The 26897-nt window shown below is 40.3% G+C and overlaps 2 protein-coding genes across 6 annotated transcripts in view; one reads left to right on the forward strand and one right to left on the reverse strand.

Annotated features, from left to right (window-relative positions):
- Positions 1-1504, forward strand: part of kcnab2a (potassium voltage-gated channel subfamily A regulatory beta subunit 2a) — a 151441-nt gene extending 149937 nt beyond the window's left edge. For all 5 annotated transcript variants that reach the window (XM_041782644.1, XM_041782645.1, XM_041782643.1 and 2 more), the window contains one exon: positions 1173-1504. In XM_041782644.1, coding sequence (XP_041638578.1) covers positions 1173-1262 — 90 coding nt within the window. In that variant the 3' untranslated portion in view covers positions 1263-1504. The remainder of the gene's footprint in view (positions 1-1172) is intronic.
- Positions 1505-9108: 7604 nt separating this feature from the next.
- The window catches only part of megf6b (multiple EGF-like-domains 6b), a 103582-nt gene continuing 85793 nt past the window's right edge, over positions 9109-26897 (reverse strand). Inside the window, exons 27-39 of the mRNA XM_041783597.1 lie at positions 26727-26855; positions 23681-23809; positions 23424-23552; positions 20903-21031; positions 20619-20750; positions 20392-20520; positions 20177-20305; positions 13625-13753; positions 13347-13475; positions 12495-12623; positions 12265-12393; positions 9714-9842; positions 9109-9429 (exon numbers count right to left, since the gene is read on the reverse strand). Of these exons, the coding sequence (XP_041639531.1) occupies positions 9365-9429; positions 9714-9842; positions 12265-12393; positions 12495-12623; positions 13347-13475; positions 13625-13753; positions 20177-20305; positions 20392-20520; positions 20619-20750; positions 20903-21031; positions 23424-23552; positions 23681-23809; positions 26727-26855 (1616 nt within the window). The 3' untranslated portion in view covers positions 9109-9364. The remainder of the gene's footprint in view (positions 9430-9713; positions 9843-12264; positions 12394-12494; positions 12624-13346; positions 13476-13624; positions 13754-20176; positions 20306-20391; positions 20521-20618; positions 20751-20902; positions 21032-23423; positions 23553-23680; positions 23810-26726; positions 26856-26897) is intronic.

The following is a 26897-nucleotide window of genomic DNA, read 5'->3' on the forward strand; positions in this document are numbered from 1 at the left end:
CCATAATCTCTCCTTTACCAAACTTAAAAGTTGGCACAATGCAGTCAGGCAGGCAACGTTCTCCTGGCACCTGTCAAACTCAGACTCACCAATCTGACTGCCAAACAGAAGAATGATTTGTCACTCCAGAGAACACGTTTCCATTACTGCACAGTCCAGCGTCAGTGTGCTTTACCCCACTCCAGCCAATGCTTGGCGTTGGACTTGGTGATATGAGGCTTGCATGCAGCTGCTCAGCCGTGGAAATTCTTTCCATTATGCTCCTGGCACAGTTTTTGTGCTTACATTAATGCCAGTGTAAGTTCAGAACTCTTCAGCTATGAAATCAGCAAAACTTTCGAGACTTTTACGCATCAAACGCGTTAGCGGTCATTGACCCTACTCTGTGTTTTTAAATAGTCTTCTGCTTCATGGCTGAGTTGCTGTTGTTCCTAAACTCCTCAATTTTCTTGGTCTGATTGGAACACCCAAATTCAATAATTAACAGATGTGGCCAAATACATTTGTCCATGTAATGTATATAGAAGCTATCCATCCATCCATCCATTTTCTATACCACTTATCCCATTGGGGGCTCGGGGGGTGGAGCCTATCCCAGCTGTCATTGGGCGAGAGGCAGGGTACACCCTGGACTGGTCGCCAGTCAATCGCAGGGCTATAGAGGCTATAAAAAAGGAAATATTCATCAACCAAATAGTGAAATGATATCAAAGGTGATGGTCACAAAATGGCGACAGAATGACAAGAAACAGATTTCTGTTGAGTCAAAAAAGCCCTAAGCTAAGGGGATATTCGTCTGTTTTTCTCCTTTTTTCACCCACTCCTCCTAGAGCAGACAGCCTTGTTTTGCAATCTGGTTGAGCAGTGGTTAAGGTCAGTGCAAACCTTTTTTTTTTTAGTTCACTCCACCCTTTTGGGATGGATGGGTGAGCTTGGCACCTTTACAGAAGGATGCCAAATTTAGGACAGTATGGGTCAGTTATTTGGTACTCTCTTCAATTTCTGACAATAGAATTGCAAATCAACAGGTACCAAACTGAACCCTCAGTGGAAATGGCGTGAATGTGAAAAATGTAGATGTGGGGCTGAGTGGTAGGGTGAGGGTTGTGTTGGGGTTGCGTGATTTTTTAAAAAAGGCTACATTTTCTTCTCTTTTGTCTGTTCTTTCTCAGGTTCTTCCAAAGTTGTCATCGTCCATCACGCACGAGGTGGACAGCATCCTGGGGAACAAGCCGTACAGTAAAAAGGACTACCGCTCCTAACGCGCAGCACAGCCCCGCCCGGCAGGGCTGCACCCCGGGCTGCAGCCGCAGCGCCCCACCTTTGCCTGATCCTCTGTTTGCTTGAGCTTTTACTGAGTGAGACCCTGGCGCATGAGTCTGGCCACACCAAGGCCACCCAGGGCACCTCATTTAGAGTCACGGGGATAAGATAAGAAAAAGGGGGAAAAAAAAATCGAGTCACCTCCACAGGGAAGGAAGGGATTAACGAAGAAAGACAAAAAGTGGAAGAGAGGTTAGGGATATGCGCTCATACTTAAATCAGTTATACATCCAATTCAGCTGAACGTATTTTAAAAACAGATTTAAAAAAAATATCTTTTTGAAAAAAAAAATAAGCACACGCTTGCTTGGCAGCCAGATCTCTTTTTTTGTTTGTATATTGTTTTGCTTTTTTCTAGAACTGAATGCAACTCAAAGGAAGATAAAGTTCATACTGTATGAATCATGGAGAATACTCTGTTGCACATGTACCATAGCCATGCATTTGTTCCTTGGGCGTTGTGTTTACAAACACGTGTACTGTACTGAGTCTGTCAAGGTTTCTCTGAAAAAAAAGAAAAACTGTTTGTGTTGTTGACATTATCAGTGTACAAGCCTCCTCGTGGGCTTTAACAATCAGCACTTTAGTACGGTCAGAACAGGTGATGGAGGGGAGTTTAGAGGGGGGGATTACAGTAGTCTTATCTCATAGCCATTGCACTATAGATTCATATCTCCCTCTCCTCATGCTCCCTCTTCGTCTTCACGGGCAGGATGTTTGAGGCTCCTCCTTACTGACCGCTGATCCGTCTGTTACCATGAGTCAGGAGCGTAGGCCGGCATGTCAGAGCGACTAGTCTGCCACTGAAGAGATTAGTAATTTATTCATCCTTTACTGCAGTGGCGTGAAATCTAACGCAGAGTGTGTTTTTTTTTGTCACTGTGCCCCCCGGCCTCTGTTCCCTGTGTGCAAACGGGAGGATTATCAGAACAGGAGGTGGTCATGTCACCACGGGCTCCACATCCTCCTCCATCATCTTGCGTTCAAGCATTTTGCCTTATTTACAGTTCCGTCGGACTGTGCTGCAGGCTTTGGCGTAGACGGCTGCCCCCTCCCTTTTTCAGCCTGCCTGGTTTCGTGTCCCTTGTAAACAGGGGAACGCAGACTTGTACGAGGAAGAGGCGATGTTTCCGATCAGTGGGTGGCAGCAGCTCAGGGAACAGAGCAGGCGGTCTTATAGTCGTGCGTTGGTGTGCACACAGTCAGGTTGTATTTACTCGTCTGTCTTTTGTTCATGTGTGGACACTGGGGAGGACCAGTGACATGTTTAGCCTGGCTCGAGCCAAAGATCTTCATCACTCTTCTCACTTTCTGCAAGATTATAGAAACTCATCTTGACGCATGTGCTGTCCAGCTTATCTATCTATGGTATGGACTTTACTCCATATATATCTTTACTTGACGATGCTGTAATACTAGTAAACAAATACGTCCTTCATATACAGAATGCATAGTACAGCTTCCTGCTTTAGGATCGGTAAGGTTCGTTTTCAGGGCAACGTATGACCTGAGACGTGTCAGAAGTATTATTGCAAAAATTTTGACGCCACCCTATATCATTCTCTCACCTGTGGGTGCTCTCTTACTGTGATTAAAGCACAAGTGGATAGCATGCGATACATCCTCAAAGCATGGACCCTCTTCAACCCAGCCTTCCGTACGTACAAAACCTACGGGACAAACAAGGTGATGCTACTCCGCTTACTAACACCTGTAAATAAGAAATGGTAACTAACGGCTGATAAAGTTTTAAACCATAGCAAAAAAAGAAAAAACAGATGAATAAAACTGTCATATTAGTGCGAGTGAGGCTATGAATGAGATATAGAGCTTCTTATTTAAAGGAGATAATCAAATGTGTAACTCAGAGGGTTTGTGTGGATGAGCTTTATAGTTAAGGTGATTTTAAACAACAGCAGAGTGATTCAGTGTCCCTGCTGTTGATCCTGTTCATTTGTGTGTCTGTATGCGTCCCTTGCTTTAGCCTGGTGTATAAACTGTTCCCTGTGTACGTTTTGATTTGCTGTGTCTGAGTGAATAAAAACCGGCGAGAGCCGATGTTTTAAAGAAGAGAGAAAAAAAAGATGACATTACTTTAATCTGTGGAGTTCCTGTGTCTTAATATTTTCATCTGCAGGGAGACGGGAGGAAGTCTGAGACTTAAAGGAAAAGTTCAGCATTTTTGGGAGAACGCTGGTTTGCTTTTTAGCCAAGAGTTAAAGTGAAAGACTGATAACAGACCGTCTGTATGATAAATCAAAGCTTTGTAGCTGGCTAACTTAGCTTAGCAGGATGACTGAAAAATAACAAAAACAGCAACTTCACCACGACTCTGTCTTAAAGTCCACCTGCTTGCTCCTCTAAATAAGTAAACATTGATATCTGGTTTGTTTTATTCTCAGCTAAAATAATGTGTAAAAACATTTCAATGTTTTTTATGCCTCAGATTGTCACTTAATAGGCAACCAGTGGAAACTCTAGAGTTGTGTGTCCCAGCAAGAAATGGCCAGCCTTAATGTTAGAGTTTGTTTGTTAGAGTTTGTGTCTCTTTCTGACAAGGGGACATCACTGTCACTCCCGCCTCATCTGGAAAACCCCGTCCTTTTCCCCTCCCTCCTCTCAGAACCAAACTGTTCACTTTCTGTGCATTTTTTTTTAATTACAGAGGTGGGCGGAGTTAGCTCTGAGCCGGGGGTTCACTTACACTTAAGATGTTTTAAATTCAGTCCTTTAGACACAATTTAAGGTTTGAGAGTGAAAAAAGAAACCAACCTCTTTTTTCTTAAAACCCACTTTAAAGTTTAAAGAATGAGGATGAATAAAGTAAAAGATCTCAACTTACGTAGGGCTGTTGGTCTAGCCTAAAACGCCACAGTTTATTAGCATATATGGCCAAATTTTACAGTCGATATATGCCAATATTCACAACCAAAATATCCACAGAAATTTTGATATTTGCTGATACCGATATTTGTCTTTTTAAACTAATATCTGCCGATACCAATATCAGGCTGATAATATCGTTCATCCCTTAAGAATTTGGCTTGAAGTGGCATTAATGGGTTAAAATAATATAACAATAATAGGTATTGGAAGTAGCCAAAAACATGGTGAAAATTGGTCCAAAGTGGCAAATAATGTCTGGGGAAAAATGGTGAAAAGGTTTTAAAAAGTGGCATGATTAAACAGTTCAACATCAGAACCAATAATAGCTTCAAAATGAGGTAACTGTTAGCCACAATGCTAGCACCAATGCTACTGATCAGACACACTTGCATTGACATCATCATTAATTCATAACTGGGGAGGGCCCTTTACTGGGTTTTTAGGGGTCCAGCTAATTCTGTGGGCAGGCATGATCGTAGCCACCACATTGGGAATGTGGTCTTAATTTTTTTTCTTTTTGTTTTTTTTAAGTGTAGTGATTGGAAAAGAGCTTCTAGGTTTAGGCGAATTCTCTTCAAAGGAGGATTTTCAGCTACCCATTTTTGTTTTTACCTTTTGTTTCTTGTGTTTGAAAACGGCATATCATATCTCTGTAAGAGAGCTTAGGAGGAGCCTGTGGACTGATTTAGTCACCTTTGAACAGAGCCAGGTCAGCTGTGTTTATTTTTCTCACCCTTAGGCTAGGCTAAGTTGGTTACTAGCGTACGGAAATGGGAGTGGTATCATTTCCTTTATTAACTCTTGGCTAGAGGTGAATAATTCTCTTGCCAAAAGTGTCAAACTTGTCCATCAAACGATATCGCTGTGCATTTAGTTTGACCATCAGAGATATTTCACACCGTGCTTAGCTTACCCACAAACATCTTGGGGTGTTTGAAGGTTTCTACACCCTGTAGAAATATCAGGTCGTGGTTTAAGGCTGACGTGTGGTTTACCTGGTGCCCTCACCTGTGTAGGAGAATTCATGCTTTAAGTGGTTCTGGACTCATCTGTTCTACCATTTCAAATGAGAGTTCAGAGATGAAACCAGAGCTGCAGACGATGGATAGAGCTTATATTACAGAAGGTTGGAGGTTATACAGAGAATATATTTTTATGTTTTAGCCTTTAATGCAGTAGAGAGAATTAAAAGAACTGTTTTTATTTTTTTCATCATGCTGCATTTTTCCTATGAGTATTGTATTGATTTTACGACATGAAAAGAAGCAATTTTTGTGTTGTGTATGCATAAAGAGGAATGCTCTGAAGTGAATGATCTGGAGGACTGATTTCACTCTGAAGTTGACGTATCGAGAGCCTGCTATCTCCTGTACATACTTTGATCTTTGTATATAGATTTCTGGTTGTGATCACCTCTGCCTTTTTTTTCTCTTTTCTTTTCTTATGTTATTTTTTGCAGGCGTTGCTATCTGCACTGTGCTTGAATCTGAATTTAGACAGGATGTACAGCTTCGATCTTCAATGAAATGATAAAATAAGAATGGTAAACAAAACTTTGTGTGTCTGTCTTTAATGGGACTCATCTGTGGAAAAAAATACTGGACTGTAGAGCTGCAAAGTCTTTCATCCAACAAAAAAGATTCACATAAACATGACATATATTCAATATTAAAAACTGTCTGAAACATAAATATGAAGCAATTTATACAGAAAATGACAGAATTCCTAAAAGGACATGGATCCAAGCTTCCTATTTTGCTCCTTTATTCATGGTAACAACTGTCAAACCTGGAATATAAGACACATTTGTGTACAAGAAGCAGTCCTTTTTGGGGGTCTCCCAGAGGGTAAAAGGTTTAAACTGACTTCCAATGTGATGAATTATGTTAGGTTTAAAAATGTCCCCATTGTTTAGCTCCTAGGTAGTTTTTTGCTAGCTATGATTACAGTAGTTGAGCTTTGAAGGCTCATTTATGTCCTACATTTTAAATGTATACCTTTGTATTTCTGTCTGCACTTCAAAAGTTGCAATACCACTGGTAATCATGGAGGCAGTGTTGAGCAATGTGGCCAAAGAGGTGTGAAGATCAACACCAGACAGCAACATGAAGAGCACTGGTCTGGTGGGTCAGGACCTAAAAGCTGGTCACAGATTTGTGCCCGGATAAAAATATGAGGCAAAAATATATATATAATGAGCTTTGATTTTGAAGGATATGTCTCAGTCTTTTTGTTTCATTGCATCTTTTGTTGGATCTCAAACCACACTGCACCATTTTCATTAAAATCTCCACAATATGTATTCTCTTAATAGTATACAGCTGTTTGATTTGATGATGACAACCCAGGGGGGAGGAGTTGTTAGAGGTGGCACAGCCAGGCTGGTCTGTGTTGCTTTACATCCCAGCATAATTTAAGCATCTGCTCACAACACAGGATGAATGCGAGTAAAGTTTGAAGGCCGGCTCAGACTACACGATTTTTTGGTCATTCCCGATGGCTTCATGTCAGAGTATGCCACTAAAATCTTGACCCATCTTAGCTGACAGCCTGGACACACTGCAAGTGTGATCTTGACCGCTCATCGCATACCAAGAAAATTGAGACGGGACTGGGTGCAGACCGTACATTTCTGATGGCCACTTTCACAGACTGTTCATCCGAGACGCTCTATACCTCAGAAAGGAAATGCCATATTTTGCTGGTACATCACATTTCCATTTTTAGATTTTTTCAAGATTATACTTTATTCACAAGGCCTGGAAATTGCATTCATAAAATGACTACAATGCAAACCTTATGGACTAAGAAATATTTTATAAATAAAACAGGAAAAAGGTCAGAGGTCTAATTCAGAATTAAATTATACACAGATCCATTTTAGAAATATTTACATAAATGGTGGCTCCCTTTAGCTTCATTATCTTCAGCTAAAGCTAACATAGCTATGCGACCTACGTAATTAATATTACTACATAAACCAATGTGGCTAAGTTAGCTTTATCCATGTGAGCTTAAGCAAACATAGCTAAAGCTAATGTAGCTAACATGTCTACTTAGCTTACATAGCTGCTTTCTGATCTTAGTTTTAGCTGCTTAACGCTGTTATGTGGCACTGTTGGCTACCTAGCTCCGTTAGTTAGCTTTAGCAAACTTAGCTTCACATATAAGGTAGATACATAGCTTACGTAGCTGCTTTGTGAGCTTAGCTTTAGCTCTGTTGGCTCTGTAGCTCCGTTATTGACTAGCTTACACAGCTAACGGAGCTTTTAAAGCTATACTTTTAACTTATGTATCCTAACACTTACCCCAACCAAAAACAGACGTTTAATCCGATTTTATTTCTTTAGGTTTACTGTGTATTTAGACTGTGTTTGAAAAATGTGTCCTTTAAGCCTAACCATTACATACAGTTTCACTATATTTTGACATAAATCCCTGGAGGGAGAAGAAGTAGGGACTCACTCTGGTGAATGATTGTACAAACAAGCAAATGCTCTCCTGTTTGTTGGCGTCAGAATATACGTCGTTGATGTAAGGTCACGGTGTCAAACTAGACAACTATGTAAGAAAAACTCTGACAGGCTAGTCTTGTCAAGTCATGGTCATGGCGTATTTTAGACGTGTTGTTGATTATGTCACATTGTAAAACCGTCATTTTTGACGCTCATAATCAGGCCTGACGTTTGACGATGAGCTGCGACATTGTAGAAAGGCCAAAATCTGGCTGAATTCATGTAGTCTGAGCCGGCCTTAAGTTGTGCCAGATGGTACAGTGTGTAATGCTGGCAGCTGTATGTGTAGTAATGAAAGCATGTCTCACCTTATACAGGTAGTGGTATACTCCTGAATTACCCACCACATTTTTTGTAAAGGACCAACATCCTTTGTTGTAAACAAAGATGCGTAAGATGATCTTGCTTATTTAGTCGAATTAAAATGTTTTTTAGTATTTGCATATTGTCACCCAGCTTCTGCTTTTTTAGGAAGTAGGGATCATTATGAAATGAGCAGCAAAACCTGAGCTGATTTTAACATCAACACTTGTGCAAAGACTATTGGCTGAGACAACTACATGATTATGCAGGTTGAGTTAAGTCCATATTCCTTTAGTCTGGAGTATTGGGTTATGAAGCAATGCTCTAGTGTCCTATGATTAAAAGTGGGTAAACTCTAAAGAGAGAGAAAAATAAGGGGGTATACACCATTGTATGGCATGCAACCAACTTTTTATATGAAAAAATAGGTACTAAAAGTGCAGATTTTACTGACTTTTTTCACTTGAAATCTGGACTTTTATATCTCTTCATTTTGGGACAACACCAGGTTTCCAGCAAAGAGTTAATTTCATTTTTTTCTCATTCTTTCTTGTGAAATGTACAGATTCATGGGAAAACTGAGTAAAATAAAACATAAGGATTTATGTCAGCTTAGGTCTTTTGTTTAAAATAAGCTCAAATGTTGAAAATACATAAAGAAAAGGTGCAAATGAATGCCAGCGGTGTTATAAGTGAGAATAAATTCAACAGTAACATTTCCAGCTTTTGTTTGAGACAGTTAAACAACAGTTTGTGCTTTATCATGGCATTATACAATAAAAAGTCATAAAATAATTATATATATCTCTTGTTGTATTGTGCAGTTAAGCGCCATAGCACCATGGTAATGAGGGTGGCACTTCATATAGTGTGGATGTAGAGCAACTTCACTGTGGTAAGTTTGAAATATGGTTTCAAAAATTGCCTTAGATAGTTCCTTTTCAGCAATCTCCTCCCATGAATAAAAATATTTCATATACAGTACCTGTAGAGGGTGTTTAGATGACAAAATATCAAACAGAAAGTGTAGGTAAAAGCAACCACAGTCTCCTCACACTGCACTCTGTGCGTGTAGTTTTCGTTGAAGGTGAAAAAATCACGATGTACCAGCAAGGTCAGACAGACGAAATCAGCTTTGAGAGTTCAAAGGACACTTTGGCACACAAAACAAAAGTCTGATCCCGCCCAGATCCAAACATGAAACAGCACGTCTCATCAGAGAGTCTTTTTTGTTTCCATGAAGGTCGTCCAGCTGCCTCCTACAACGTGCTTTCACTCACACGAGTCTCTTCAGTAAAACAGAAGCTCATCAGTCCCGGCTTTTTGTCTTCCAGGTGCTATAATGAGTTGCTGTCGTGTTGTGAGTCTCTGCTGCTGCTGTGAGAGAGGCGAGGAGGTCCACCTGAGGAAACGCACACACACACAAAGAGGTGTGAGTGGAGCTCAGCAAACATTCATATTGGATCAAAACAGAGAAAGTGCAGCCTCTGCAAACAGAATGAGAACGCTGTCAGCACTTTAACTAGTTATGGTCTCTTATTTCCTCGAGTCAGCTCAAACGTCACTGTTCTGACTCCAGACTCAGCACAGCTCATCACCTGCCGTCTGTGCGTTTGTAGTGATGCAGAGAGATAAAGGCAGAAGGGCTGCGTGTGTGTCAGCCTTGTCAGTGGGTCATTACTGCACCTTCTTGACAGTAGAGTCCGATCCAGCTGTGCAGGCAGGTGCAGCGGCCGTTTTGTGGGTCGCACTGTGCCCCGTTTTTACACTCGCAGGTTTCTGAACAGTCTGGACCGAAATGATTCGCTCTGCAGTCTGAAGCAAAACAGAAATGATCATAATTTAGTCAAATTAAACAGCAGTGGAAGTATCTGCAACACAGTTTCTCCCACTGGTGGGCCCTGGAGGTCCTTCAAGTGGGGGCATGACAAGTCCTTTACAATAGATTAAAACCAACCAAGCAACCATCCACGATTTAAATGATCATAAAATACTTTATTAAAAGTTCATGATAAAAAAAAAGGATTAAAAAAAAATCTCCCCAGAGGATTTAACTTAAATGTCTCATTCGGCTGTTGACCCTCAGACTTCACCAGGGACTATTTTGTCCAGCTCACTTTTTTATTTATTTATTTTTTCCAATTTTAAAACAATGGTATTGAATTTATTGCAAGTGTGCTTTTTCCCCTTAAATTTGAAAACCACATTCATTATAATATGGCTTTAGCACTCTGTGTGGGAAAGGATACTGAAATGTAAATACCAGTAGAGATTTTTTTTTTTTTTTTTTAAAGCTACCAAAATTAACACTGAAGTTGTCCATCCTCCCACATGTAGTGGCATGGAGGATCACGAGGGGTTCACATGAAAATGAAAAAGGCTTAGCCTCTGACTGACACTTGAACAATCTAAATATAAGGAAAGAGCTGAGAACAACAAACCCTGAGGGACTGACTTCACTACAGTAAGGAATCATTACTACCCCGATATGTATTTAAAATTTGCTTTTTGGGATACAGAATGTCAAATATTAACCCCAAAGTTATTAACTTCAAAGTCCCTCTATTAACAAATAAGCAAAGTCAAACTACTCATCTAAAATAGTTGGCTGGTCATCAACTTGTGCGTGCAGAAGGATAAAATATCAGATTTTCTCCACTTCAACATGCCTCATTAACCAGATGGCTTTTCATTTGCCAAATAGCTGTTTACAAGGTCAAATGTGAACTTTGCATGGTACTAAATATCTACTACTCCACTGCAGTGACAGCTGGTGCATTTTTCTTCAGAGGGGGCTACAAAAAAATCCCAATTTGATATGTTGTGTATGTAAGGTATATCAGTAGATGTTACTACAATGTGAGTTAATTCATATTAATATGCCTTTTTACATCTGCATTTGTTTGGTTGGTGAACAAATAGTATATATAACATAATATATAAGATGGCTATGATAAAGGTCATTGGCAACCACAATTTTTAAACTTATCACATGTTATCACAAATCATCTCAATACATGAAAATATCATGTGCTTTTAAATGAATGAATGAATTAGTTATTCTAATATGGACATTTACAAAAGACATAAGGTGCAAGTAGTCACTGCTTCAATATGGTTGAGTAAAAAATATAAGTTTTCTTTCTTCTGGCAGAGAGCCAGAGATTTATTGTGACGGTGCATGAATTCCTCTGTGTCTATCCAATAACAGAGTGTATTTCTCTGCTGCCACCCATTGGCGTCTGGCGAGTGGTCAGTGGAAATCCCTTCGGGGGCGCCGTCGTGTTGCACCCACAGAGCTCCTAACTCTCGTACTAAAGAGACACAAATGCACACGCGCAGCTTACAAGTGTAGTCAAGGGAGGAAATGAGAGAACAGGAAGTAAAGCAAATGCATAGAACGTTTGTGATTTACTGATTTATTGCACATTACACATTTTAATCTCTTAATAAATCATATTAATACAGTGCATGATCGAGTTTATCTTTATTCATATAACTTGATAGATATTTAAAGTAAATCTTTAAAAAAATCTATTCAGTGATCTTAAGATCTGTCCTCTCTTTGTGGAGAGAGTGATGGGGGGGGTGGCGTCCTAGCGCCCCCTATTGACTAGCCACCACTGCTCCACTGATAGTCTAACTTTGAGGACTCATTTAGGTCTGTATTAACCTGACATATCAGATGGATGTGTTACACACATCCATCTGGAAAATGTTCAATACACAGCGTTTGGGAAAGGGCAGAGCCTTTGAAAAAAAACTCAGAGGATGATTGGGATGTTGAACTTGCGCTTTAGCAGCATCCACACTAATGTCTTCTGCCATTATTGCACCGGCCTCTTCTCGCTGCTTGCATTCGTCAGGACTATGCTGTGCCCGAAAGTACTGCCGTCGCTGACTGGTCCTGTCACTTTCTAACTGGGCCCAAATGGTTCAGACGGGAGCTTTGCAAGATGGATTTGCCAGTAAGAAACACGGAAATGGGCGAATCCATCTGCTTTGCAAGGTTAGGTCTGTACATTTCATCTTTTAACTGTAGAATTTGGTCAGGGGCAGACTCAGACTCCTTAACTGGGGCGGGCCACCGGTGAGGCACTGACTTATACAGGAGTGGTGTGACCTTTGTGCACACATAAGTAAATTACATGTGTTTACCATTGCTAATGCTGACATGTAAGAAAACCTCACACTGTTGTGTGTGAATGTTGTTTGAAACAAATCAACAGAGGATTACCAATGTCACATCTGGGTCCAGTCTTCCCCGAGGAGCAGAGACATTTTCCAGTCACAGGGTCACATGGAGCATCATCTTCACAGTCACACACCTTGCTACAGCCGAGGCCATGTGTACCCTGTTCACACACTAAGAGAAGAAGAAAAGTTCACAAAGACCATAAATAAACAGTTAAAAGGCAATGATAATCCTGTTATTATTCTGGGTTAACCATCAGGGCTTTTACTGACCTCTGTGGCAGCGAGCTCCAAGGTGTCCTGGAGGACAGATGCAGAGTCCCGTCACAGGGTGACAGGACGCCCCGTTCATACAGTCACAGTGCAGAGCACACAGCGGGCCGTAGAGACCAGGGGGACATGCTGAGGAAGAGGGAGATACACGGAGGTTTGAAACTGACCGTCATGCTTTACAATATTCTTACTGGATTAATAAACAAGAGGAAATGCCTCTAAAGAGGAGATTTAGCTAAAGAAAGTTGGTCAGGTTTTAATGCAAAGGCTTGATTTAAAGGCCTCAGTTTGTGAAATCCATCCATGAAATGACATAAATACCTCTTACAGCGTGCAGTCTTTGTCTAATAGCGTTTTCTATTCAAAACAAGAGGCAAACAACTGAGGTGAGGTGGGGATTCAGGGGCTGTGCTTGGGCAGCAGAATTTGCTGCTGATGGCAAGGAATAATCGTGGTCCAGCACGAGTAAGCAACAAAATCACGAGTGAGACGACAACAAACCTGCAGCAGTTCATACTTCCTTACGTAGCAATCTATAACACAACATTTGGTGTTGTCATGGCAACAATAAGCATGTTGGGTCTCCCATGGCAGCTCCATGACAAGACATGGACACAACAAAAATATAAACAATAATATGGGAGCAGTATTTTCCTAAATTAATGTAGATATTTCAGTGCAAAAAAATATATATATTGTACTTTTAAGTTTAAAAAGCAGAGTTCAAGGTTTCTCTTGACCCAAAGAAGTGTGTAAAAAACATTAAAAAAAGAATGAAACACACTGACGAAGTATGATGATTGCCTACACATTTTTAAGCCAATTTGGTGGCTTAGTGTGGTCAGTTCTCACCGTGTTCACAGAGATGTCCATAATATCCCGGCCCACACTGACACGTCCCCGTCACTCTGTGACATGTGCCGTTATTTTGACAGTTACACGTCAGCTGGCAGTTTGCACCAAACCTGCCTGCAGGGCATTCTGAGAAAAACAAGAGGCAGACAAAAAGCACAATCAGTGAAACGATTCAGTCTCTACATGTTGGATTATCATGCCTGGGAGCAAAACAACCAACAAAAGATTAATTTGACTTAATTTGGTAAATTACACCTGTGAGAGTTGGCTGTCACCTTTTTCACAGTGTGCACCAGTCCAGCCCAGACCACAGCTACAGTTTCCTGTTGCAGGGTCACACACACCTCCATTACTGCAGTCACAGCGCTGGACACAGTCTGCCCCAAACCAGCCTGGAGGGCAGCCTGAGGGACACACACACATGTTTAAGTGAAGAAAACAATCTGCTTCAGTCGCAAAATATGCAAATACAAGATAAAACAAGTTTTTTCCTGCAAAATAATTTACACATTTCAAACCCACACCCATATTTCAAGCTTCTTAAGAAATAGGTCTGTGTCGCCTTTCATTTCAGAAGAACCACTTATACAGACATTTAAATTGCCTGACCTTCATAATCCATCATAATAACAACAGATAGTCTATGACAGTAATGAAAAGCTGCACAGAGTCTGAACTTTGAAATAATCACAGAGATTTAAAATACTCTCAAAGGTCAAGAGAAGGGAGAAAAACAGAAAAGTGTCTGTTCGGTTAAACTCTGCATTTGATCCCCATGTTTGGTCATTTTTCTGATGTAATAACTGTGATAATGGAGTTGATGGAGAATGGAGGTTTTCTAGAGGAAAACTGAGGATTTAAATAATGGTGGAGATAGAAGGGACCATCGTTATCAGTATTACTTGTTTACATGTACGAGCACCATTTGAAAACCTTGACTTCATGTGGTTAATTTCTACAGAATACCTCATTTAACTTAGTTAAAACTCGTTCTGTTTTGATTAGTTATATGGTATCGCAACACTCTGTATTGCAAAATATTTAAAATCGCAATAATATCAAATCGCTATAAGTATCGTGATAATATCGTATTGTGGGGCCACTAGTGATTCCCACCCCTACTAATTAGTGCTACTGGTTGCCCTTTACATCTGTCAGTGGTTTTAATCCATTTTAAACAGATAATAGGTGTCAAAAATGCCAAATATGACGATCCAATTTTAAACTGATTGAAAAAGACAGGTCTTTTCTCCTGCTCTGAGGTAATGCAACGCAGCAATATTGCCTCAAATTGCAAAGCATATAACCTGATGCATTATGCCAGTAACATTATACGTTATATCACTTTGCAGCATTTTTCTGCTTGCTAACAAAACAGCCAACTTCAGCTTCACGTTAGCTCATCATATCTTTTCAATGTAGCCACATTATTTTGTTCTTTGACAACCAGACATCCGTTATAACTGTAGTGAAAGGTTGTAGTCTAAGCCCACTCAGCTGTAAACCATTAACATGAACTTGAACACTGTTTGTTCCAGTTAACTTAGTAATAGGTCAATGTAGCCTAACGCCAACACCAGTACTGCAACCAGTCTTTAGCAGTGAATAGTTTGTGATTTTAGGACAAAGACATTATTTTCTGTTTTGTGCTACCATAGAAACCAAACTTCTATGACATTTAGTTAAAGAATCTTCCATTTTAGAATGCTGCTCTCATCACAGTCCCTTTGAGTGAACATTCCAGATTCTCAGAGTTTAACCATATAAGGTCTTGTTTGCTCATTTCTGTCTGGCGAGTAAACTTTGAAGGTGTTCTTCTGAGTCTGGCATTCGATTTAAGATTTATTGTTTGGTTTGTGCTTTTCAGTGTAACTACAGAACGAACGTTACAATGAGTTTCATAGAAGGAAGCAAAGGTGTGTACAGAGCCATAAAGGTGTTGTTCGACACACCAATATATGAACGAGCCATGCAGATCTGCTGGCACAACCCTTCGTATCGGAGCAAGATCGCTCTGCTCACTGAACTTCTGAGGCTTCAGCAGAACGACCAGCTCCCACCAGCGGTGACTGTTGAAGCCATGACAGAGCTGCTGGTGGAGGAGAGTAAAAAAACTCTCAGAGTTCAACTCTGGGAGTTTGAAGTTGAGGACTTTGAAAAGGAAGAAGTCAGACCTCTGCTACAACTGGTGTGGGATGTGAACACCAAAATGCAAATGAGGGACGTTGAGTTTGAGGCCAGGAGATTGCTGAACTCACCAAAGGACATGCCACCTGCATTTAAACACCCAAAGATTCTCGGCCAGGCTGGAGATTATGCCAGGATGCTGGCAGAGCAGCAGAGAAAAGCTCCTGTGTCCAGACTGTGCAGCCCAGAAGAGGTGGTGATGGATACGATCCCAAAAGTTATTCAGGGCTTCTGGAGACCCAAAAACAACACCACAAACACCATGCCATCGCAGAAGCTTGGCAAAATGGCGGTTGGGGTCACCAAAGCTGTGCTTGACCAAGTCCTCTCCACTCTTTCTTTGGCCCAACATCAGGCCACCTTCTCCAAATCAACCAGAGATGACACGGTCCTCTCTGTTGATAAAAAGGTTCGCCAAATGTTTCCTCCAGAGATTCTCAGGAAAAAACTGAACTGCTTCGAGGCCGAGATACTGAACATTATCACTGATGTTTCAGTGGATCACATTCGTGAACTGTTTGAGCCGAAGACTCAGAAAGACCTGCCTACAAATGAACGTCCTGCTGCAAATGTCAGCAAGGGCTTACTGAGTGTAAACCAGGCCTCTAAACAAGTGAGTCCAGAGCAAGGGTCTGCTGAAGAGCCAGCTATAACACTTGTAGAAACCCTACCCGCTGAGGGCACCACTAAGTCTTCTCACCTGGAGGGTCTGGTTCAGACTGAGACTCTCAGTCTGAACCCAAACGATGCTGTGGTGCCATCTCCAACACCTGCTGTAGCCCTGCCAGCTGAAGTGTCCCTCAATGCTTCAGTCCTGGAGGGTCCGGTTCAGACTGAGGCTCTCACTCTGAACCCAAACCATGCTGTGGTGCCATCTTCAACACCTGCTGTAGCCCTGCCAGCTGAAGTGTCCCTCAATGCTTCAGTCCTGGAGGGTGGAGCTATATCTGAGGAGCCAAGGAGAGATCAAGACTCCGATGAGGTGCCTGCTGTACCACTTCTTGTAACTCCACTAGCTGTAGTTACTGATGTAGCTTCAGTCCTAGGGGTTGAGGTCAGGCCTGAGGATCTCAGCCTAGAACCGGATCATGATGTGGTAGATCCAACATCATCTCATGTCTCTCCCAGTTTGAAAGATCTTCAGACCACCGGTGATAAGGAGCAGAGTAAGCCAAAGAGAAAGAAAAGGTCAAGAATGGACCGCTTCTTTCACTGGCTTGGAAAAGTATTCTGCTGTTTTAAAACTCAGGATGAAGACTGAGAATTCTTCAGTTTGATTAATTTAATACTGACACATGTCAGAATAAAAAACAAAACAAAACAAAACAAAAAAAAATACTTGTTTTATTGTAGTCAGTATGTATCATCAGTGTATTTTACTGAATTTTGAGAATATAAGTAACACAAAGGTAAGGTTTCCAGACTGGAAATTTTAGTTGAATTCACTTATTTTGTCTGATATGTAACTGTTTGTCAGCTGGATGTAAACAACTCCCCTTTTTTATAGGGAAGACATACAATGAGGAAAGATATAGAAAATTTACCTAAAATGGCCCAAGGAGATTCAGAGCAGCAAAACGGCATAAAACTGTAGCTAAATGAAAAAGTGGGTGAAATATCATTTAGGCCTACATATATTTTAGACCATTACTTTTACATATTTGATTCAAAGTTAAAGAATGGTCTTTGGCAATTTTTTGTTTTTTTTTAATCAAGGTCTCTTTATTGTTGATTTTTGCAATATACAAAAATATTAAAAGGTGTCATACATTGTTTGACAGGATTTAGACCAAAGAAAAACAAAACAGGAAAGAAAAAAGGTGTTCAGAATACAGAATGACCCCCACCCATAAACCCACCTACTAGACAACATACTACACAAGTGTCAGTCATCCCACACTATCAGCACAGAAAAAAAGACACCATGGGATTACATTATCTACTCCCATTTTCTCAACAAATACTAAGAAAGGCTTCCAGGTTTCATAAAATCTCAAGGTGGAGCCTTGAAGAGAATATCTCATCTTCTCCGGCTTGACATATTGCATAATCTCTTTAATCCAATGAGGATGTTTAGGAGGTAGAGGATCTTTCCATCTAAACAATATAAGGCACCTGGCCAACAAGGTGCAGAAGGCCAGCATGTTACACCTGTTCTTATTCAGATGCACGCCTGTGTCGTTACACCAAACAAGGCAGTGAGGGGAGAAGGATCTATTGGCACCTCATATACTTTTGAAAGAGTTTTAAAAATGGACTCCCAAAAGTTGTACAACCCAGGACGAGCCCAAAAGGCCTGTTTACACCTATCAAAAGTAGGGCCTAGGTCTGGCCTAATTTTGGACAGTCTAACCTTTGACCAGTGAAGCCTGTGGACTATTTTATATTGTACAACAACGTGTCTCTGACAGACAGATGATGTGTAAATTCTTCGTATAATTTTCGACCAAGTTTCATCTGAAATTTGTTCATTCAAGTCCTCTTCCCATTTGGCTTTAAGGTGAGTTAGAGTTTTTGAGTTATGCTGGTTAAGTAGGTTATAAATCCTATCAATAATCTGATTCAAGTCTGCTCTGATCTTGAAAATAGAATCTGACAAGGGTGTTGGAGAATATGTGGGAAAGCAGTCAGTGTGTGAGGTGATAAAGCTCCACAATTGTAAATATCTATAAAAATGAGATCTAGGGATATCAAATTTGCTTACTAGTTGCTCGAAAGATGCAAAGGAATTATTTATAAAGAGATCCTTTAGAGATGATATTCCTCTGTCAAGCCAGATGTCAAAGGCTCTGTCTGACACTGAAGGAGTAAACATGGGATTCTTAACTATTGGAGCAAAGAGAGGTATATTGTGGAGCGCAAATGCTTTCCGAAATTGGTTCCAAATTTTCACTGACTGCATCACAATGGGGTTGGCAGTAAAACTGGAGAGAGGTTTAACCAATGACAGATCAGCACATAATAACGCTGGTAGAGAGGTGCATTTACAGGATGCATTCTCTATGGTTAGCCACTTAGGAGAATTTAAGGTGTTTAAATCTCTCATCCAGTACATCAAATTTCTTATGTTTGCCGCCCAATAATAATGTTCTTTGGTGAATTTAAAGTTAAAAAAATAATTAAATCAAAGCTACAGGCAGCATTAAGGAGGATCATAGCTGTTTTTAGCAGTTAAATTATAGTGCCTGAATCACTCAACAAAATTCCATTTTTTTTAGCCAAATATAAAAAAAATTACATAAATATATAAAAAAAAATCATACTTCAATTCAGCTTTAAAGATTTAAAGGAGCTCAGGTTACCATCTTAAAACCTGAAAACACAAATTATAGTCAGAAAAATTCTAATTTTTTGGGACTAAACTGATTATTTCACTTTCTACTGAAATCTAAAAAAAATCAAATTTCCATAAAATTTAACATATATATTTATTGTGTCTCATTTGATACATTAGGTGTTTTTGGTAACTTGACACACTCTCTTCTTACATTTTTTTTTCTGCCTTTTTTTTAAAACATTTTTTACTCCTTTTCCTCCATAAACCTGAGAAATAATTGTGTGTGTGTAAATCCCAGTAGAGCAGACCAGCTCAGGCAGAATATCAGCCATGATGCCTTAAAAGTCACTAAAATCACTTTTATTCTCCATTCTGATGATCAGTTTGAACCTCAGCCAATCATCTTGACCACGTCTACATTCCTGATAGCAGTGGTTGCTGCCATGTGATTGGCTGATTAGATACTTGCATTAATGAGCAGTTGCACAGGTTTACCCAACAGCTGTTTACAGCTCAAAAACACTGCCAGAGTTAAAGAGTTTTTTATCTCAAGAGAGAAGAGAGAAGCTGGCCCATGCCTTCATCCCCAGTAGAATAGTTTATAATTATTGTTTTCTGACAGGCCTTCTGAAAAAGACTGTAAAACAGCTGCAGTTCATTTAAAAGGGTCCTGACTAATCACTGAGAAGCAGCATTTAGCCCTAGGGTACATGCAAATAGAACAAATTGCCAATAGAGATCAGATTTGCCATAAACATTAATATTCTTGAATCCTGTGTGAAAACACTTATTTATTCCTCTGCCTTTGAATAAATCCTACATCCTACACCCTTGTTTAATTCTAGTCTCTACCGCATTTTGTAATTGATAGCTTAACTTGTGATTTATCTTTTAAAATTAATTTATTCTCTCTCAGATAGTAGGATTTTATGTACATAGTATATTCATTTATGCTGTAATATGTACAACATGTGTGTCATTTCTCATGTTTCTTTTACCTTTGTGAAGCACAATGAACTGCTTTTATGCAAGAAGAGCTTTATAAATAAACTTCCTCCACTGCCTAAAAAAGTGGTTAGTGAGTTGGTGATTTCCACTCTGGGGATCAATAAAGTATAATCTTATCTTATATATAACAAAGTTACTTTCTAAGATATTTTTCAATTAATCATCCCTTGTATGTTAAAGGAGAAAATGGGAAGCTGTTATCATTTCTAATCCAGTTTTCGATGCTTTACTCTTCTATTAAAAAATCAAGCAATTTATATTTCTCCAACTGTCATGACTGCTGCCATCACTACAGTAAGGACACAAATAATATAAACCTTTAAATATAAATTGAACCGAAGAACTTTGACCTCACCTTTCCCACAGTCCTCTCCTCTGCGTCCAGCTTCACACACACATCGCCCAGTGATCGGATCATTCTGAGCTCCGTCTCCACACAGCGCCGCCTGAGTGCAGTCGACCCCGAACCGTCCAGCAGGACACGCTGTTTCCACACAGGCACACATCAGGCACATAGTAGGGACTGAATTTGTTTAGTAAATTCTGAAATTTTGTTTCACATAGACTCACTGATGTTGCAGCTTGCTCCGATGAATCCTGCAGGACACTCACAGGCCCCAGTGGAGGGATCGCACCGTCCTCCATTTTCACACTCACACTCTCTCTCACAGTTTGGACCGTAATGACCCTCTCTGCAAACTAAAAATACATGTGAGACAGCAGAGATTTAAAGCTTTAAAAAAAATGTTTTCTCAGAGTAAATGTGAAAAGTTTCAGAAAATAAATGTGTTTCATACCCTGGTCACATCTGGGACCCTGGAAACCTGGGGCGCAGTAACATGACCCAGACACTGGGTGGCAGAGCTGGTTAGTCTGTGAGCACTGACACACCTGGTTACAGTTCTGTCCAAACGTTCCTGGAAGACAAGCTGATAGAGATGGAGAGGACTCACATTTATATGTTTGTTAGGGATGTTTTAACTCTCTGATGCAACATAAATGTGTGGCACAATGTGTTTTATTAAAGCACGAATGCAATCCAAGGCTTCCTTTTTCATCTAATCATCTGAAGTTCACTCACTCTGTTCACAGCCGTTTCCTGTGAATCCTGGAGGACAGCCGCAGTCTCCTGAGATATGGTGGCAGGACGTTCCCTGAGCACAGCTGCAGCGCTGCATACAGCCTTTTCCATACGTACCCGGCAAACACGCTGCAAGGGAACACATAAAAAGATACTTAGAGGTATAACTCAGGGAGGAAATCAGTTAGTTCATTTTGCTTTTTCTTTGTAGCTTCACTGTGTATCGATTTTTATATGTATGCTTCTCAAAAGAAAGTGAGTGATGCCTGAAAAGCCAAATCCTTAGATTTATGCTACCGTAAGGTACATTGAGATTTTCTTTATAAATCGGCCTCAGGAGGCTTTACAGTCAGAGAAACTGCCTTGACATCCTGTTCATGGACCTGGATTATGATGAAGAAAAAGGAATAAAAAAACAGGAAAAATGCAGAAAAAGCTGTAAGAAAAGATCTCTCCTTCCAACTCTATACAGAATGTAATAGAAACAAAGTAGACAGGTGTAGTGTTGGCAGAAACAAAACAAAACAAAACAAAACAAAACAACAAGTAAAAAAGTAAATGTTAACGTTAACCTAATTAAGTTTTTCAAATGGTGTTCATGTATGTAGATGAGTAAAAACAAAAGTGTTTATTGTAGTAGTTTTTTATGATTATGCACGGCACTCGGAAATCCTTCCAGCAATTTGAACCCACCCGAACCTTTACTTCAGATAGACTCAGCCTCTTTGCGTGAATTTTTAATAGACAAATATTTGTGGGTGCTGACACCTTGAGTGGTCGCCATGACTGTGTTAGTAATTGTGTTGTCTACTGTCAGCTGCCGACTGTGGCAGCAGGAGAGAGGTGGATTAAAAACATCAGATAGCTGTCGATAAATGTAGCTTGATCAGATGATCTTAATTTAAGTCAGATTTAACATGTGAGACACTGTTTTTGTATATCTTAGATCTATTCCAGAGAAAAACTTGAGTAATGGAGCACTGTGTGGCATAAAAACCCTTTCCCTTACATTAAAAACTAAATTACATAGAAAGTTATTTTAAAAGAGTAAAAATGTTCCCCTACTTGGACGGTTTCATTCAAATGTGCAAATGTTGGTCCAAAGGTTTGTCCCTGTATTTGTCAATGCTAAATATGTTGACAGCACACCACGTTAAAGCTACAATATGTCGAATTTTTGCACTGAAATGTGCATGCTAATTAAAATTTACACCTCCCATATATTTTTTAGTTGAGTACATACTTACATTGTGTTTCCAACAGTTTTCAAAGCCAGAGAAATTCTTACTTTTTATAACTGTAATGAGACGTGTGTAGGTGGCTGTCATGACGGAGCCATCATGATACACACAACTTGTTTACTGTTGCCACTGACACATTACATTATGTGAACGACTGATACATAGTGAAGTGGGAACTGCAACTGCAAGTCGCCTTTTCTGTTGCTGTATCCCTTTAATATTTTTCGCTGCTTACTTGTTACAGACCACGGTTATTCTCTGTCAATACTCTGTAACATTCTCCGCTGGGTATTTCAAAGTCGATTAGAGACCTCTGCAACTTGCTCCTCATTTTGAACTTCATTAAAACCAGCAGTCAATTAGGTGTATATAGCATGCATCAACTATGAAATGATCCACCAGGTATTTTCTGGAGCATTTCACCACTTTCTGAGTCTCTTGTAACCTTGCATGCCAGAAAGACAGTTTCCTATACAGTATATATTGTATGGGATATATTTCACATTCATCTGGGAAACCTCCCACACAAAGTGTTTGGGAAGGGCAGGACTTAAAAAATCTCTCAGAAGGTAGTTGAACAAATGTTCTGACTGTCACATTCATCATGGGCCAATCAGAGGGACAAGACAAAATGAAGTAGTAGGCATGCGTAGCTCAGGTAGTAACCTGAGCTCGGCCAGCAGACGCTTCCTAAGTTTATAAAGGGAGGAGCTTGATAGTCGATAAAACCCATGCTGAGGCTGGTCAGGGGAAGTGCAAAAACCTCTTCTCTACCAAGAGAAGATTCTAGTGTGGCTCTTTGCCCTTGATTTAATAAAGAAATGTGGGCCTGTTTTGATAAAACTGCAACATCCAAGCTAATCGCTACTCTGGCAGCAGCCACCGCTATTGGCTTTCAGTACAACTAAACCTCGCCTCGTTCTCCTTAAATAACACTAACTGGTCAGGTCCGTTCTCTGGCACAGTCCTTTCAGACTGGAGCTTTGCAAGATGGATCTGCCTGACAAATTTCAGTTAAGGTTAAGTCTTTTGGTGCCACTGTCCTAACTTTTTTTAAACATGTTTTGCATTCAGAATAGGTGGACATGTTTGTTTTATAGCCAAAATAGAGTTTAATCTTTTATAAATAATATTCTGCTGGTATAAATGATATTTTCCCAACTTTTTTGAAAACAGGGTTGTATTTTAATAGTAGTGGGTTCATTATTGAAGTAAAGCAACAAACTCCCTTCAGCAGAGGTTGAAGGAGCACCACAGTCACCTAAGCTTCAGGTTTCTACCTTTATCACAGAGTTTTCCTCTCCAGCCAGGCGGACACTGACACTCTCCAGTGACGTGGTGACATGAAGCTCCATGCACACACTGACATCTCTCCTCACAGCCGACACCAAACAGACCAGGATCACACGCTGAGAGGTGCAGAGTGGAGGTTATTATTGAGAAAAAAAGGTGACATTACGAGCTGAACACTTTTTCAAGTGCAGCAGCTTTCAATGTCACAGGTTTGACTGTTTTGTGTGTTTTTTCACTGGCTCACCTTTCTCACAGTGCTCTCCAATCCAGCCAGAGCTGCAGCTGCACCGTCCGCTCTGTCTGTCACACTGACCGCTGTTCTCACACTCACACTGCTGCTGGCAGTCCTCCCCGAACCGTCCAGCTACACACTCTGAAAACACACCGCAAAGAGACAGACATGACACACAAGAAAGGTAGAAAACAGCACAATGCTAACTGCAGTCAAGAAATGCCACTGTAGTATGGAGTCAGAATTCAGAGGTAGGAGCCACAGAGTTCAGTGGGTAAGACATTCCAGCGACAGGATTAGAGGTTTCCTGAGCTCAGAGGGTCCTGGCACTGGAACAGACTAACCGTCTGTAACAGTCACAGAGGGAGGATAGTGTGTGATGTGGAGCTCAGAGGGGAGAAAGTCATCGGCGGGTCGACAGAGACTTTTACAGAGCTGACTCGTCTGTGGGGCAGAAACAATCTGTGCCAGGCTGTGGGCAAAAACAGATGAGCTCAGGCAGCAGACTGAGCACACACTGATTTATTTCCTAAAACAACCATGAATGAACAACAACCACAAATGTTTACTGCAGGGGTCACGCCATGTTTCTATCCTGCATATCTGTCTTATCCGTCTCAATGCTTCATTTTTGGAACTTCAGGATGAGGTGGAGCCCGAGATGAGTTCACACTAGGGACCTGGGCCCAGTTTGAGTTTACTTGACCCAAAGTGTTCCATTTATTTTATCACTGTGAAAACAAGCATACTAGGGCTGCTAGAAGATGTGGTCTTGAGCATGGGTACCCAAGAATAAGGTACTCCTCAGCAAGCAGAGATGTAAAGGTAATTCTCCTATCTCCTGTAACATCTCCTATTTCTGCAAAAAACATAATATTCATTTAGCACAGACCCATTTCATTTCTCTGAGATGCGAGGTAAATATGGAAGTAGGAAGAGGGTTGTGATTAACGTCTCAAAAATGATTTAAAAAAAAAAACATCCACAGTAGACTTCAGGATGAACTCCACTGTCCCCATGGAGCACAAACAAATGTCCACAGCAGCAGTTTGCAGATTTGCAAACCAGCTTTGTGCATACTGCCAGCTATTTTATCTACTGTATCCGTCACTTCAAGTATGCTTTGGTATGGAACGATGCTATTAATGTGAAATCAGGCCAGTAGGGGAGAGGGGTAGAGTAATTGTGCTCATGCACAGCACGAAAAACTCCTGACTAATTTAAACACCCAGAAGGTGATTCTGTAGAAATAAGTAAGATGGACCCAATACAATATAATCACCTGATTAACCACCACAATAAAAGGTGTGAGTGCATTAGCTCAGCTGCACTCCTTTTGGCTCACTTCTGACATCGCTGCCCTGCTAAATGATTTTAAATTCTCTGATTTAAGTTAAATGTCTGAATTCTGAGCCAAACAAGTACAAGTGTTAACAAAATATTTTTCAAGGTATAAATTACTAATCAAATCAATTTTTAATCCACAACAAAGCATGTTCCATAATTCTACTGCTAGTAAGATGAAGCCACAATATCATAAATAAGCATACTGTATGTCATAGTACTGCCATATATAAAACGCTGGAGACAGGCATACATGACTAAAGATCATTCCCTTTGTTCTTATGATTCATATTTTTCTCTTTCCCCTCTATTTTTTTTTTTCAGGCTTTTATCATCTCTTGCCCCATTTGAATTTGTTAGTTGGTCCGTGTTACTGGTGCATTTGGTGGGGTTGTGTTTGCAATGTTCACAAGGTAGACAGAGGAAAAACGCCCCCTTTACAGAGTTCTGAGGTGTCTGATTATGCTTTATGAAATGACAGAGACCATAGACAGACCACAGGTGTATGGAAAGATCTGTGGTTCTCGATTGGTGTGCCTTTAGGCAAGTCTATGTTCGCCTTGGGTACTGCTACAATCATGCATTATTACAGCAACTATATAAGGACTGGGGATAATGTAATGTGTGTTACAGAAGCTATTTTGCAAGGATATGAATATGGTGTGGCGTAAGATTTTGGCTTGATATTAGATGTGCCTTGAGCCAAAAAAAGGTTGAAAACCACTGATCTGAATTGCCACAATGGTCATCTTGTCTACTGTTCCTCAGTATGGCATTTAACACACAAAGAATCAATGTTAAGTTAGCATTTTCATATCAAAAGCCAGGAGGACAGACAAGTGATCTTTTGACACCCATGTTGCCCCTGCCTGGGAATGATGCCCTTATGGTTACGCCAACTCTTTCATGAACACAACTTCATGACATGACCTAAAATCTTTAAGAGTTTCATTTGCAGGCTGCATGTTTATAAATGTATGTCTGGGGTAGAACCACATAAGCCAGATCACTAAACTGAGTTTCTATGAATAACATTTATTGTTATTTGTATTTTGTAAGAAATGTCACAATAAATGTCTGTGATGAAAAAAATCTGAAAGTGGTTTAAAATCTGTCCAACACATGACATCTGCTCGTGGCCCTTGAAGAAATAAGGGAGACATGAACAAACAATAATGGAGAAAATTGTTAGAAGACATGTTAAAGGTTTTGCATGTTCAGAGTAAAAAGAAACAGCAGTGACAGTTGTTAACGGGAAGTTTGTTTTCATACTGCTCAGGTCATATTTTTGTAGTTATTTTAAAGTACATGTTGGTGCACCAACATGGTAAAAATGTTGGTACACTGCACTGTTCATCTGGGATTACACCAGATTATATAAATCTGACAAAAAAGGCAGCAGTCAGATTTAAACAAATCTATTTTGAAGCAGAAAACAAACTTCAGTCCATGGGTACAGCACTTACTGACAATAGACAGACTATTTTTGTGATGAGGAAGGATAACTGACATTTGAGGTGTGCTCATTTTAAATTTTGCCTTCAATCAAAGCTGTCTTTTGTCTGCTCAGAGTATGTTTTCATAATTGGCAGCCAAAAGTTCGACCATTAGACCAAAGCAGTAATAAATTCGATGTTCTTTCAATGCTCATCTGAAAGTGTTTTAGTGGAAACACATTTGGAGACTCTTACTCACTGAACCTCAAGAATCTTACCCAGTTCACATGCTGCCCCCGTCCATCCTTTAGCACATGTGCACTTTCCGTTGGTTTTGTTACAGGTGGCTCCGTTCTGACACAAGCAGCGCTGCCGACAGTCAGCGCCGTAAAACCCAGCAGGGCATTCTAGGAGAAAGAGACAGACAAAACCATCATGTGAGCTGATAC

The sequence above is a fragment of the Cheilinus undulatus genome, linkage group 3 (genome assembly GCF_018320785.1).
Source record: "Cheilinus undulatus linkage group 3, ASM1832078v1, whole genome shotgun sequence".
In the NCBI taxonomy this organism is placed as follows: domain Eukaryota; kingdom Metazoa; phylum Chordata; class Actinopteri; order Labriformes; family Labridae; genus Cheilinus; species Cheilinus undulatus.